General features: G+C 43.4%; 1 protein-coding gene across 1 annotated transcript; it reads right to left on the reverse strand.

Moving 5' to 3' along the window:
• Positions 1 to 14,981: 14,981 nt before the first annotated feature.
• Positions 14,982 to 15,992, reverse strand: LOC307142674 (G-protein coupled receptor 4; the record flags this gene model as incomplete). Its single annotated transcript, XM_079843706.1, has 1 exon — positions 14,982 to 15,992. One exon carries the CDS (start codon positions 15,990 to 15,992, stop codon positions 14,982 to 14,984), a length of 1,011 nt encoding a protein of 336 aa, XP_079699832.1.
• Between the last annotated feature and the right edge of the window lie 402 nt (positions 15,993 to 16,394).

Here is a 16,394-nt window from a genome sequence, read left to right on the forward strand (position 1 = left end):
GATAGTATAAGAACGACAAACATACATTACTCTACACTGCACCAAACTCTGCATTTGAACAGTCAATAGCAAATACGTTAACAAATGATAAAACGTACTTACAGGCACTGATTCAGAAGCCCCAGATTGCCCCAGCAAAGTTGTAGTTTTTTTAGATATAGCCTTTGTGCACAGTCGCCTTGTACTCTCCCAGGTTCACATCAGCGTAAAATACGCTGCACATGCACAAACATTTGGGTTGTACTGTTCTGGAACAGTGTTGTAAATAAATCTTATCCACTGATTTCTAATAGAGTGGTGCAGGTATGACATCACTTTGTAGGCCAACCGGCAGTTAGCATCGCACTGGTTCCCTTGAGAAAAACCCAATAGGATTTTCCCATATAGGCTTTAGGATTATCGCAAAAAACAAGCTCTGTGATCAACAAAAGTTTATGATACTTACATGTTTTGTCCATCAAGATAATTATCACAGATGAACACAACTTTTATTCATTTTGAAGCCTAAATGCAGTCGCCAGAAGTAAAAAGCTAAAGTTAGGCTATAAATGGACAACACTACGGTCCCATGATTTCAACGTCACCATCACTAAGCTTGCGACAACTCTATCAATCTCAAAACATTTTCCAGAACATTTGAATTAGAATAGTTTATAAGAGCACAATTATGAGCATAATGAGGCTGTAAAAGCGGTCTGAGTACCTTTTCGGCGTGATGCCGTTTAATCTCCTCGACAGCCTCTGCAGTCCCATTTAGCCACTCGTTAGCAACCGCCTTTTTCAAGACATGTACAGCTTCAAAAAAAAGTGTAATACTGATGTATTTTATGTCATAGAATAAAATGTGAAAGTGTCTTGAGCTTGTGTTCACTACAGGCCTTATTTCAACCATTTAAATAAAATCCCATTCAAAAAACCCATTGACTTTGTTACGAGGGAACTGGAAGTGCTAAAATGCTAACTCGTTTCCGCGTTTTGGCCTACAAAGTGATGTCATAGGCCTACCTGCACCACTCTATTGTATCCACTTTCAGAAGGGCAAATAAAGTGCTTTTGCTTTCGCATAGAAACACACAGCGTCTTCACAAAATGGCGGCGACAACACTACTACTGAAGCCACGCCTTCTTCCTTGCATATGCATTTTTAGCGGCATTATGCAAATATGCAAATATAATTCGATCAAGTCGTTTAAGCTAGGTCTGGATCTGCCTTCTCCTTTAGATAGAATACATCTTTTTGAGGGAGACTTTGAGCTTTGTAACTTTGCATATCTTATACATGCATGTTCTGTCCCCAGGGATGTTTAGAGTATTTTGGGGGTTTTCCTGTTTTCCGTGAGGTTCCTTTCTGTCTCGTGCACTGTCACTTTAACAGGCTGATTGGCTGTCTGACCTGTCAATCATTCCCGGTGACTCATTTAATCCGATGATCCACAACTGTGGAATAGGGCTTGGGCGTCGTGACGTCATTACTTGGCATGGCGGCCATGTTGATGGCCTCCTTTACTGCTACTCGGACTACTGCACACTGTTTATAGATGTACTCCCTCTCAGTCGTGTGTCTTAATTTGATTCATTTGGCGTTATTATTTCAACCATGGTAAACCGTTGCTGCATTGTGGGATGTAACAGCGCAACATGGGAAAAAGGTCGAAAATGGATTAACTTTCCACCGCTTTCCTACCAAATATCCGAGGTAACAAAGAGTCGTTGGCTTTCACAGAAGGACGCTTTCAGCTGTATGCAAGAGATGTGGAGAGCACAAGAAAAAATGCCCACCTCCGAATTCACGTGGAAAGGGTGATTGGAACCGTCCGCAACAAGTAACTATTTTGTCAGATAAAGTACCGATTCACATGGTGTTGCCAAGCAAGGATGAAGACATGACATTCCTCGATAAGAATGTGTCTGTGTGTTGTGCTCTGACAAACATGAGCCCTAGTGTTGTGCTGAAATAAATGTGCATTAAATACAGCCATAAGTATCTGTTGCATCCATACCCACAATCTTCACAATAAATATACTTAAATTAAATGCATGTGTCTTATAAACAAGAAGCAATAACAGTATAATGTGCAAAAGCAAGAAGTGCCAGTGCCACACAATCAGATGTTTTTCAGTGTTTATTTGCAAGTAGTGCAACCTGAGAACACAGAACGGTGCAGTGCTGTTGGAATGCTTCAAGGTAAAAGGTTACATAGGCTTCATGATCTGCAGCTCCTGAACCCATCCATTTGTGAACTGCACATTTCATATGGATCCAAACCGTTAATAGTTCCGATTTTGTTCCTTTTTAACGTATCCCGGTAAATTTCACATCCTTTTCGGGATTTTAACATAGTTTTTGTTTCTCCCAACTCTGCTTCTCCTCGTTCGATTTGCTGTATGTCTACATTTGCAAGGCCATCAACATGGCCGCCACGTCCCAGAATGCAACGCGGCACCCAAGCCCTACACTTCTTAAGGGACGTGCTGTTGCACAGCGAGGGAGACGGCTTTTTGTTCTGATTCTGAATTATGTTTATTTCCGTTCTCTTTGTTTGAGCTTAGTTTGTGTGTTGCCATTTTGCTTTTTGTCATGTTGATTGCCTTGACAAGTTACTCTTTAAAACTTCCCATGTGAGCGATTTGAAGTTTGAACAGCGTTTAAAGTGATGTCAATCTGGATGGAGAAAAGGGGCTAGGTAAGATGTCACGACGTGACATGGGCACACTTAGTAATGTTGATTGTTTAGACACACTAGGTTAGCGGGTCTGTGCCACACTCTGTATTTTTCTGTTTGACTTTTTCTTTGCTTTCTTTTCTAAGCCTAGGATTAGTTTGAAACCGTTTAGCAAGACACTTTTGATTATATTATTTTCGTTTCTTTGGCACAATCCAGTTTTCCCTTTGTTCTCCCCAGATCCTATTTTTATGTATATTTGTTTTTCTTTAAATTAATTATGAGTTTATTCATTTGTGGTTAATTATTGGGTTCTATATTTCTTAAATAATTGTTTAATCAACGTTATTTGTGTGGTCTCGTTTTTCTCACCTCACACACAGTGGTCATTACGGTGGTAATCAGAACTGAGTTTAAAATGTTCCCCTTTTCAATCCCTAGATTGTTAACAGCCAAAGGAGCGTCGTAACAATGCACAAACAGCTACATAACACATTAAAGAAAAACATGAAAGCGCATATGACCCCTTTCACCACTGGAAAGATGAATGTGCTGTTAAATTGGATCATTTATGTAGTAGAAATGTGAAATTATTTTAGAAGTGGGTGCCTTTCTAGACTGAGAAAAACCAGAAAATGCATTTTTGGCTCATATGGATGAAAGACAACAACTCCCAGAATGCCCTAAGAGGCCACTCACAAGCCACGCCTACCGGTTACATCTCTTACTTTAAGTCACTGAGAATTAAAAAAATTACCACAATATTGCAATAATGCATTTTGAAATGATCAGAAAATGAATAAATACAATTAAAATAACTAAATATAGATGCAATTTAACATAATCCCTTTCCAAATCTAGCATTTTTATTGGAAAATGTAAATTATGTACCTGCTCTCACCATTCTGGTCAGTTTAGTTTTCATGGGCTGAATCCGAAATTTCCCCCTACACCCTCAAATAGGGCATTATTTGAGGACAGCCATTTGTAGTGGTGTACAAAACCATAGTGGACATTATTGAGTGCACTCATTCAATCCCACATTGCACCGCAATAACGAGTGTACACACAATGGCTGTCCGACTTCACACACTCATGAGATTTAATTCACTCCTTCAAGTGAACTATATTAGTGGGCTAACGTAGGGAATAGTGAATGAGGGTTTAGGGGACGATTTCGGATTCAACCATGGACTTTGTTTTCACTTGTCACGTGTCTTTGTTCTGATTAACGTCACTCATCCTTGGTTACTGTCATTATTAGTTAATCCATGTCAGCTGTGTTAGTTTTATCAACTTGTTTGAGTTTGTGTATAGGGCACCTTATCCTGCTCGCTTTGTCCGGTCATGTTAATAGCATGGTGTGTGTTAGTCTTCTTTGTATGGATCGCTACCTGTTTGGATTAATACAGCCTAAATTAAGTTACCTGTTTGATTCTTCATCTGTGTCTACGTCTTCCTGCCTGCACGCACCCCCTGCAATGATTAAATTATGAGATTTTATTTTAAACGTAATTTAAACATCGACCGTTTCAAAGATTTTAGGCTTTCTCCTTTCAAGTAGATAAGAGACATAGAAGGAGCTATATGCAAGATGGCCACTGAGTAAACTGACTTGTAAAAGGGGCATAATTCAGAATTAATATTTTAGCCTTAGTGTGAAAGACTGGCTTACCACATCTGTTATAAAATAAAAAGTTAATTAATAAACCAGTCAACTCTTTTCAAAATACTGTGATTCATGCTACAAAGAAAATAAACAGGAGGGGTGTTTGGGTTGCATTCAAAGGTGACTTGTTAGATCGCTCTTACGCCAGCAGCTACACGCTCACTGAAATATTCAGGACTCTCTAGTCTTTTAAAGTTTTGAGTTAAATTTTCCATTAATTTTGTGCATGCGCCTGCAAGTCACTGATAAGAGACCACCTGATGTGATACATATCTGAGCAGCATTTCAGGTGTGGGGATCAATAAGCTCTGATGCTGGGCCTGCACAGACCCATCATGCCCACCCACGTCATGAGGGCTTTTACAATGAGCCCATTGACAAATTAGGTCTACGTGACCCAATGAGTGACAGGGCAGGTTAAATGAACAGACAAGTGCTAATCTAAAATCAAAATGCTGCCATTCCTCCCTGAGACAATCTACTACATACCTACCAAAATCAATACTGTAGTGCTTGATACACTCACTATAAAGCAGGACCACAATTTGAGATGTGGTTCAATGTGCAAACCAGGCTCACTGAAAAAAACTTGCCTGTGGCGTCATTTCCACAAAATGATATTACGTTGCTTTTTTAACATTTTACGGCACTTTCAAAGTGAAATATCCAGTGAGTGGTGCTAAAAGCGTGTTCAGTTTTATCCAAGTCAGATGAACGTGACTCTGGCAATGTTTCATTAAGCTGCGAACACACTGCATGATTTAAGCGCAGATTTTCATGTTTATTTAATGTGTTTTTCGATTGTTCTGCTGACAAAACACTGCAAAATATCTTTCAGAGAAAATGCAGTAGACAAAAATACCCAGACAATATGAGCTGTTGAAAATTATAAGGGATCTAGGAGCTTTTAACAGCTTTTTACAGTATGCCTCACAGCCTCGCTTTCATACCTGCCATGGTGCTGCTCTGGGGTGCGTTTCCCGTACAACGACGTAACTCACTGCTTAACTACCATAGTTCGATGCATCGTTGAAGAAATCAACTAGCTACTGGCGATTGTTTCCCAAAAATGTGTCTTTCAACCACGTTGGTCAATGATGTCACGCAGGTGGTGGAGTAATAACGTCTCGGTTACGGATGTAACCCTCGTTCCCTGAGGAGGGAACGGAGACGTAACGTTAGTGACTAACGAATGGGGGTTTCGCTTAGAAGCCTATCAACTTCGAGTTTAGAGAAAACGCCCAATGGCGTGCCAATGCCATGGGGCATGCGGAATTTGCACACGTAACTCCGCCTCACTGCGTGAGTATATAAGGAAGTACGTGGCAATATCGCATTATGTTACCTGCTTGAGGAGCCAAGACTGAACTCCTGCGTTCCAGGTAGCACAGCTGATGTGGCAACGGGACGCTACGTCTCCGTTCCCTCCTCAGGGAACGAGGGTTACATCCGTAACCGAGACGTTCCCTTTCGTTCAGTCACTACGACGTAACGTTAGTGACTAACGAATGGGGGTCCCAATATAATCCCGCCACTCAGCTGTCTTCCAGTGCCCTGCGTAAGTGTGAGTACCCTGTCGTAAGACTAGTACGGACGAAGGACTCCCAGTTATCACAGGATTACCAAGGTACACTGGGAAGCATATCCCAGTGAGGGAATGCCAAGGATGCCTACCCGTGGGGAGGACTTAAGAGACATATATGAGCCGGCTAGGGGCTGCATATGGAGATCTCTAGGGTACCAGCCGAAGGTGGATTTTTAACCCTAGGGTTGGCGGGGACACGCCAAGGGAAGAAACCCGCTCACTGCGAAGACTTACGGTGAAATACTCGTGTGGGGGTCGCCGGAGGGGAACCATGCACACGGGGCACCTGGCCGGAGACGAGGGTCTGGGCTCGCTAGAGGGCAGACACACAGGTATCGGCGTAAGCAGTGCTGGAGGAGCTCAGGGCTCTCGGGGGAGCTCACCTGAGGAAATATCGCACGTATCCAGTCCGTGGAGTGGAGTGGCGAGAAAGCGAAGACACCCGAATGAGTTGGGTGTCGCCCAGCCTGCAGCTCTGCAGATGTCTGTCAGCGAGGCGCCATGCGCTAGAGCCCAAGAGGAGGCCACACTCCGAGTGGAGTGTGCCCTCACACCAAGGGGACATGGTCGACCTTGCTGCTGGTAAGCCAAAACAATGGTGTCCACTATCCAGTGAGACAACCTTTGCTTTGAGAGAGCACTTCCCTTCCGCTCTCCACCATAACAGACAAAGAGCTGGTCTGAGGTCCTGAAACACTGCGTCATGTCTACGTAGGCGCGGAGGGCGCATACTGGACAGAGCAATGCCAAGGCTGGGTCTGCCTCCTCCAAGGCAGCGCTTGCAGGTTCACTACCTGATCTCTGAAGGGAGTGGTAGGAACCTTGGGCACATATCCAGGCACGCTTCCAGGCACGCTTCGTCAACCGAAAAAGCCTGCAGGTCCCCGACCCTCTTAAGAGAGGCCAACGCGGTCAGCAGAGCCGTCTTCATCGACAGGAACTTAATATCAACCGACCGCAAAGGCTCAAAGGGAGGCCTCTGCAGAGCACTTAAAACTACTGAGAGATCCCAAGAGGGTACGAGAGGAGAGCGAGGAGGATTCAGTCTCCTCGCCCCCCTCAGGAACCTGATGATCAGGTCGTGCTGACTTTTTGTTCTCCAAGAGATTGTGGCGGGCAGATATAGCGGCCACATAAACTTTGAGGGTGGAGGGAGACAGCCCACGCTCCAACCCCTCTTGGAGAAACTCAAGCACGGACCCGATCGGGCATTTCCAGGGGTCTTCTGGCGGGAAGAGCACCAGGTGACGAAGAGGTTCCACTTCAACGCATAGGCATGCCGAGTGGACTCTGCCCTAGCGGAAGTGATGGTTGCGACCACCGTAGGTGGCAGGCCACTCAAACCTGCCGCGTCCCGTCTAGGAGCCACACGTGGAGGTTCCAGAGGTCGGGACGTGGGTGCCATAGGGTGCCCCGTCTCTGAGTAAGGAGGTCCGGTCTCAGAGGAATAGGCCAGGGAGGGGCTGTCGCAAGGAGTATGAGTTCGGGGAACCAGGTCCGGCCGTGCCAGTACAGGGCGACCAAAAGGACCTGCTCCTTGTCCTCCCTGATCTTGCACAGGAGCTGTGCGAGTAGGCTCACTGGGGGGAACGCATATTTGCGTAGGCCCCGCGGCCAGCTGTGCGCCAGTGCATCCGTGCCGAGCGTGCCCTCAGTCAGGGAAAAGAACAGGCTGCAGTGGGAAGAGTCGTGGGAGGCAAACAGATCTACCTGTGCGTCGCCGAACTGTTCCCAAATCAGCTGGACTGTCTGGGGATGGAGTCTCCATTCTCCCGGGAGAGGCTGAAACCGAGAGAGCTCGTCGGCTGCGTGGTTCAGGACCCCCGGAATATGGACAGCACGAAGGGACCTCAGGCGCTTCTGACTCCATAAAACGAGATGGCGGGCGAGTTGAGACATACGGCGGGAGCGTAGACCGCCCTGGTGGTAGATGTACGCTATTACGGCCGTGTTGTCTGACCGGACAAGCACATGTTGACCCTTCAGCAGCGCTCGGAAGCGGTGCAGGGCGAACCGTACTGCCAGCAACTCGAGGCAATTGACATGCAGTAGGCGCTGGGGTCCTGTCCAGGAGCCCGCTGCTGCTTGTCCATTGCACATGGCACCCCAGCCCGTGGCAGAGGCATCCGTCGATACGACAACATGCCTGGAAACTCGTTCTAAGGGCACACCGGCCCGTAGAAAACTGAGGTTCGACCACGGGGTGAGCGTCTGTAAGCAGGCCCGAGTCACTTGGATCCGGGGGCGTGCCAGACAGCCATGCCCATCTCGGGACTCGATCGCGAAGCCAGTGCTGAAGCGGTCTCATATGAAGCAATCCGAGTGGCGTTACCGCGGCTGCAGATGCCATATGCCCCAGGAGCCTCTGAAATAGTTTCAGTGGAACCGCACTCTTGCTCTCGATTTGACGGAGGCAAGCCAGCAGAGACTGCGCGCGCTCGCTCGTAAGCTGCCTCGGCAATCTTCGTGAAGACGCGAGGGGACAGAGATAGCCCGAATGGGAGAACCGCGTACTGATATGCCCGCCCCTCGAAAGCAAACCGTAGGAACGGTCTGTGTCGAGGAAGGATGGAGACATGGAAGTAAGCGTCCTTCAGGTCGATCGCTGCAAACCAATCGTGAGGACGAACGCATTCGAAAGGCGTTTCGCAGTCAACATCTTGAACGGAAGCCGGTGAAGGATCGGTTCAAGATGCAAAGGTCCAGGATTGGTCGTAACCCACCGGTTTTCTTGGGTACAATGAAGTAGGGGCTGTAGAACCCCGACTTCATTTCGGCCGGAGGGACAGGCTCGATCGCACCCTTCGCCAGTAGGGTGGCAATCTCCGCACGCATGACGGGGGCATGGGCCCCGGTCACGGTATAGCGGACTCCCCTGTAACGGGGAGGAGCCTGCGCGAACTGAATCGCGTAGCCGAGCCTGACGGTCCGCGCAACCCAGCGGGACAGCCCCGGAAGCTGAAGCCATGCTTCCAGAGACTGCACCAACGGGGTCATACGGACGGCAGACGTACCCAGGGTGGGGCAGCGAGGCAGCGTTACCAGCCCGGACAGGGGAGGCTGTTGGGCGTCCCGGGGTCGGGGCACGGTTAACGGCTGCGTCCTGACAGAGGAGACCAGGGAAGGACGCACGTTCCACTGGGGTCTGCTCTGCCAGGGGGCTGGCGACAGAGAGGGATGCGAGTGGCGAGACCCGAGGGTGGCGCGCACTGTCATCACCGGTCTCTGGGTCCTCAGAGACAGGAACATGAGTTCTTCCCAAGCGCTGCTAGCCCGGGGGCCAGCAGCGGAAGGATTTTCCCCCGGCCCTCCACCGGGGGAAGGAGAGGCCCTGCTACCATCCCCTGGGAAGAACTGGAACCCATCTCTGAGTTGTCCACCTCCAGCCTGGCGTTTAACCAGTCTGGGGAACGTTACGTCGTAGTGACTGAACGAAAGGGAACTTCTTTTAATGAATCCGTTTAAGGTTGAATTAATGCTAGATGTTTTGCTATAAATTATAAACATGGCATCTGAGGACTAATTAAAATTGTTCTCACTTATTTTGCTTTATTTCCATAGCATGTACGCACATGCACACACGTTTTAGGTTTTATCTTTGAGGTGGCTGCACATTTCTTTTTACGGACTTCCATGTGAGAAAAAAAGGCGAACGGCACATGACATACGTCACAACCACACGTTAGCGATTGGTTATGGCAGATCCAGAGTGGCTGTTGGCAGATCCAATAGTTTTAAACTTCAACAGAGTACCCGCCTTCAAGGAAGTAAACGCTTGTCAATGGAGAGTGGCCAGAATCTCTGTACAAAATGAAAATGAGAGTCTGGAAGGACCAGGCTAAGGGGAACTCATATTAATGTTAAAGGTCCTGTTCTTCGTGATCCCATTTTTCAAACTTTCGTTAGTGTGTAATGTTGCTGTTAGAGCATAAATAATACCTGTAAAATTATAAAGCTCAAAGTTCAATGCCAAGCGCAATACTTTATTTAACAGAAGTTCCCTTTCAAAGCCTACAGTGAACGGCCGGTTTGGACTACATCCCTGCTTTAATTACGTCAGTAGAACAGTTTGTCGACTAACCTCCGCAATCAAACACAATCAAAGCTTAAAAAAAACACGAAAAACGGGGCCTTTAAAAAACCTCATAAAGTGAAATGTTCATGCCATGGGACCTTTAAAAGCAGGTAGTCAAACAATAAATGAGTAAAAGAGTTTGAAACAATTACATTTCAACATTTAATGATAACCGTTTAAAAATCACTTCTAATATCTCTGAGTAAAATATTCTTGCCTAAGAAGAAGTACAGTGAACAAAGGGCCCTCTTGCAGTGAGTGACAGTGTGTGTGAGCGAGATAAGTACGGTGGCCGAGAGAGCTAAACGCGCCGCAAATGAAGAAAACACATGCAAATAGAAAAACGCGCTGCAAACACTCACAACACATGCAAATAGAAACGCGCTGCAAAAAGTCCACAACACATGCAAATAGAGAAACACGCTGCAAATACTCACAACACATGCAAATACTAGCTGCAAATAACAAATTCCAGGTCCGGCGATCTAAGCCCCTTCTGCGATGATCTAAATGATGATGATGATGATTAGGCTAGTTTTAGAGTTAAATTCATATTTTATTTTGCACTGCAATAATTTATAGCGCATCACATAACTGACGCGCTGTAAAAAGATAGCTAACTCCTCATTTAAAAAAACTAACAAAAAAAACCAACCTGTTTAACACCTATCTGTTCTCATTTCTTTTAACTACGGGCCACAAGGGAAACATTAAAGGGTTAGTTCACCCAAAAATGAAAATTCTGTCATTAATTACTTACCCTCATGTCGTTCGACACCCGTAAGACCTCCATTCATCTTCGGAACACAAATGAAGATATTTTAGTTGAAATCTGATGGCTCTGAAAGGCCTTTATTGGCACAATGCACGGTACACTCTCAAGACCCTTAAAAGGTACTAAAGACGTCGTTACAAAGTCCATCTCACTACAGTGGTTCTACAATAACTTTAAGGAGTGACGAGAATAGTTTTTGTGCGCAAAAAAACCCTAAATAACGACTTATATAGTGATGACGATTTCAAAACACGGCATCATGAAGCTTCGAAGCGTTATAAAGTTATAAAGTTATTTATCACTCCATAAAGTTATTGTAGAACCACTGTAGTGAGATGGACTTTGTAACAACGTCTTTAGTACCTTTTAAGGGTCTTGAGAGTGTACCGTGCATTGTGCCATTGGAGGCCTTTCAGAGCCATCAGATTTCAACTAAAATATCTTCATTTGTGTTCTGAAGATGAACTGAGGTCTTACGGGTGTCGAACGACATGAGGGTAAGTAATTAATGACAGAATTTTCATTTTTGGGTGAACTAACCCTTTAAGAAATAAATTAAGGTTAAATATTGTGTTATCAGAACATGTTGAAGAAGAGCTCTCATCGCTGAGTTTTTAGTTTCACTTTCCGCAGTGAATAATTGACTGGGATTTGAGACATAAAATCAAGTAAATTATTAAAAATATCTAATATCTATTATTAATAATTTATTAATAATATTTTTTAACTCAAAATAATACCCCAAATCGTTTGTCCTGGCATAGACCACAACGAAAGTGTTATAAGGGAACACCAACAAGTGACGTACATGGCTTGTTCAACGTTTACTCTTCAGCGGGGTGCACCTGAAAGGTGTTTTTTTGTTCATTTTAACATTCTGATCGTATGTGCATTATGAGCAGAGCGTTTCTCTTTTTGCATGTGTTGTGAGTATTTGCAGCATTTCTCTTTTTGCATGTGTTGTGAGTATTTGCAGCATTTCTCTATTTGCATGTGTTGTGAGTATTTGCAGCATTTCTCTATTTGCATGTGTTGTGAGTATTTGTAGCATTTCTCTATTTGCATGTGTTGTGAGTATTTGTAGCGCGTTTCTCTATTTCCATGTGTTGTGAGTATTTGCAGCACATTTTTGTATTTGCATGTGTTGTGGACTTTTGCAGCGCATGTGTTGTCAAACTGATGAAGATGTTTTCTTTATTTGCTGGTGTTTTTTTCTATTTGCATGTGTTTTCTTCATTTGCAGCGCGTTGAGCTCTCTTGGCCACTGTAGGTAAGAGTATAAGTAAAATTCAGAAATCCAACTATACAGTCCAACTATACAGGAAACTTTGCACATTTCTTATAACCCTGTCCTGAATAGATAAGTAAGGGCAAGTTCCTACTAGGTTTTAGTAAGGCCGATGTTGCCTCTTGGTACCACAGCTGCAAAAAATAAATGGCTGTTGTGGTTTTGACACCTTCAGAGCAATACGACATTTTATCATATCGCTAGAAAAGTTGTGACAGGACATTTGGTAGCTACTTTTCAAAGAAACAATCTCAATTCATGCAAACAACAGCTGAAGTGAGATATTATTTTAAACACTGTAGATGTGGCACTCAAATATATCATGTAAAAAGCATGTGATTAACAAGAACTTGTTCCAGCTGTTGAAAAAAATTACCATGTCTTCAGAACAAAGGTTAACTAAGATATAGATATCCATATTCTACAGTATACAGTGAAGTAGAGAAGTATAAAAAGATATATACGTTTATAGTAAGACTTCTCATGATTTTGAAACTGCTCAAATAATACATTAATGCATTTATTCAGTTTATTCTTTTAATTCTCTGATCATATAAAGCACAAAGAAAGCTACAAGATTTGATCTGTGCAATAGTGCTTCAGATTTTTTTTTCTTTCCCAGAGAGAATAGCATGTGGGTAGTCATATGTTATGGTTGGTCGGCCTACACTCTTCCATAAAATATGATCAAATACAGACTTCAGACAAGGAAAACTTTGACAACTTTTGAAGATGTAGTCAAAGAATCAGCACATTAACAACACAGCTGACGTGAACACATATTGTTGCTTTGAAATGCAATGCTTTTTCAAAGGTGTTCGGATTTGAGGAGACTGTGAGGGTGTCAAACAATGATATAATGCAGAATGTCTCAAAAGTTCCTGTATTGCTGAGGAACTTAAGATAAAAGCTTTCATGGCAGGAATAAAAATGAATTGAACCAGATGGTCATAATGTTTCTGTAAAGCTAAGTGTGGTTCTTGTTGGAAGTGCAAAATATTATCTCTGGAAGCATTCATAGTATAAATTTATCACATATATAATGCAAAATAACAACTAAAATACAAATATCCACTATACAAATTGTGTCTGTCGCTAAAACCTTAATACAATAGAACAGTGCAAACATGGGAATGATTAGACAGAATATAAAATATAAAATTATTGCTACTCAGACACAGTAATGATACAAAAGCTATATCACAAAAATAACAAACTTTCAGGAAATCATGTGAACTTATTTCTCTGGTCAAACCTCAGCTTCCTGTGAACGTGCTTATATGTATGCATGCAGCTTTTTTCCCCCCTTTTCAGAATCTACATCAAGTGGTCTTTACTTTAATACTTTGAGAAAGCTATTCCATATTCGGTTGTTCAGAAGTATGTGATTTGAAATCTAGTTCCAGATTTTTTTGCCATGTGAATAATTATTCTGGAGCCAAAAGAAAAGGATGTCATGAAAATGCTAACTGATAACACTGATATAGCTGATAGCACCACAAGAATAAAAATAAAAGCAATAAGCAATAAAATCAGCAATAAAATAAAATAGTAATCATTGTATAAGTTTATGCAAATGTTAATATGCCAGATGGGTGGCTAATGAAATGAAATAAAAATCTTTGTTTTGACAATGAAAATATAAACAGGAAAGAAAAGACAAATTTAGCTGGTGGGGTAAAACTGGTTCGCTTAAAATATAATTTTTACACTATACAAATTACTAACCACTCAAATTAGACAGTGTCTATTGCTAAGACCATAATGGAATAGAATAAAACCAGTTTATATGCTCCTGAATGTTTCTGTGTGTGTGCAATTCCTTAACTATAAAGCAGGCATGTCTGCTTCATAATACGACATTAAGGCCCTGTTTACGCTTAGTATTAAGATGCCTTTTGGTCGATTGGATCACAAGTGGATAAGGGAGATACATTCCCGTTTACACCTGGTGTTTTAATCCAACATTTTTGTCCACTTTAAACCACTTCTGTCCTGATTTCTTCAATTGGAAAATGTATGGGCTTTTTTTCAGATCTTTCGATCGAGTGGATGAAATTTACATCCATTAGAAATTTACATTACTCAATTTACAGTACATATTATTGCGAATAGAGACGATGGAAAAACATACGGAGATCAGTAACTTTTGTCTCTGCTCTGACAGCTGCAAGACAACGTTGAATGCGGTGAATGTGTGTTAGAAATCAGGACTGGTGAGAAAACATTGTGCTTTACGTTTTTCGTCTCCAAACCAAACTTGAGACAAAGTTTAAATCCCATCTGACTAGCGCGCTTCCCATAATGTTTACACATTTGGTCAGTAGGTGGATAGTAGACGGTCTTTTGTGGCTGTTTGAACACATTTGACCACATGAGCATTTCCACTATGAAAGCAATCTGGTCAAATGCATTTTCACCTACCTCTGGAAGTGTTCGAAAGTGGAAAATCTCAAAAAGTTTTAGAGCCGATTTGTATTTAACGTCGTCCACTTGTAATCCGATCGACCAAAACTCACCTTAATACCAGGTGTAAACAGGGCCTAAGAAGCTATCTTTGTTGCCAAACGTGTCGCCCCCGCCGTGTGGTGGCTTGGAATTCAAAGGGGAATCGGATATACTCATTTAGATGCAGGTCAAATGTCCAGATATCAGAGATGCATCTGTTTTAAAACCACGTTTGGAAGTGGTTCAGAACGGATGCGTAAAAAATCGGATCTTGTGTGGATTTTTGTGTTTACACGTGTGCAACAAATTCCGTGTAAAAAAGTTTTTTGTGCCAGTGTAAATGCAGCCAATGATCCTGAAATGTCAATCTTAAATGGTGGCGCCACCATAGATCTAATTATCTGGCCTTATGAGTTTGGCATAGTTTCATAGTTCTTTGTCCAAACTGTATTTCAAAGACATAACCAGGGGGACATCTTTAGTCACATTGACTGGAGCTTGTAGGTTTCTCTGTCCGATATGATCTGGTCCTCACTGTCCCCAGGCAGGGCAAGAAGTTCCCAGCGGCGGCACGGAAGTCTCTGCGGAGAAAGATGTAAAACACAGGATCCAGCAAGCTGTTAAGGCTCAGAAAGCCTCGTGATATCTGATAGGGCACAAACACAGCCTTTTCCCAAACGCATGCACTGCTGTGTATCAGCAGTCCGACGTACTTAACACAGCCAATGAAATGATAGGGCCCCAGCACTGTGACAAATATAGCCACCAGAAGGGTGAGCAGACCCCTGATACTCTTCTTCTCCTCGGATAAAAGCGAGTTGATTGCCATCAGTGAGCGGATGGTCTCTCTGTGGAGACCAACAATGAAGCTCAGGGGTATGATGAAGGACACAAGCAGAGTAATCAGCCTGTAGGTGATAAAACTGCCCTCTGAGGGATACTTCTCGATACAAAGAGTATAATTTTCCTGCTTGGGAAAGAGCTTGTTAAACGCGATGGTAGGTGGCACCGCTATTAGTATCCAAATGCAGAGTGCTATCCAGCGAGCAAACCTCAAGTTACGCAGATTCTTGAAGCTGAGAGGTCTGGCGATGGCCAAGTGACGCTCTAGAGCGATGATACACATGAAGAAGATGCCTGCGTAAATGCTAATGTAAAAAAACAGACCCATAAACTGACAGCTCCGGGGTCCGAAGCGCCAGTAGTGTCCGTTGGCATAATAATCTATCCATAAAGGCAAAGTCATGAGTTGAATGAGATCTGCGATCAACAGGTTGATGACGTACACCGGGAGAACGTTCTCAGATTGGATTAGTTTGTAAAGCCCAAAGAGCGCCAACAGGTTCAAAGGGGTGCCGATGATGAAGTAGATTCCATACAGGATGGGAAGGAAGATGCCGTCTTGACTGAAGTCGATTCCGCAAGCATTTCCCACAGTTGATGGGACACTCAGGTTGGTGAGACCACTAACGCTGAAGTGGCTCTTCATCTTTTTCCTATGACAGAGTGGTATTCTTTTATTTACATGAAGCATATTCACAAAACACACAAAAAATATTGCTACTGACAAGCGTTTATGTAACGGTTTCATCTGCAGTATAAACGAAATTTATGCAGCATTATACATGGGAAATAAACATTTACAGAACAAGTAATTCAAACCACTGTAGGGGGAATTCACTAAGAATGAATTGCAGAGTTTTAATTCCCAGTTCACATGAGGAATTGTATAAATCAGGTAATGGCACAAATGTGCCTACAAGCTCTGGATGCAATTTGCACAACACAATTTACATTTATTCGCTTACCTAAAGATAGCATCAACAAAGATAACAATGTATCGAACCCATTACTTTGCCATATAGCAAGCACCATGTTCAATGTGCTGAGG

The sequence above is a fragment of the Gobio gobio genome (assembly GCF_949357685.1).
Source record: "Gobio gobio genome assembly, chromosome: 18".
Classification (NCBI taxonomy): Eukaryota; Metazoa; Chordata; class Actinopteri; order Cypriniformes; family Gobionidae; genus Gobio; species Gobio gobio.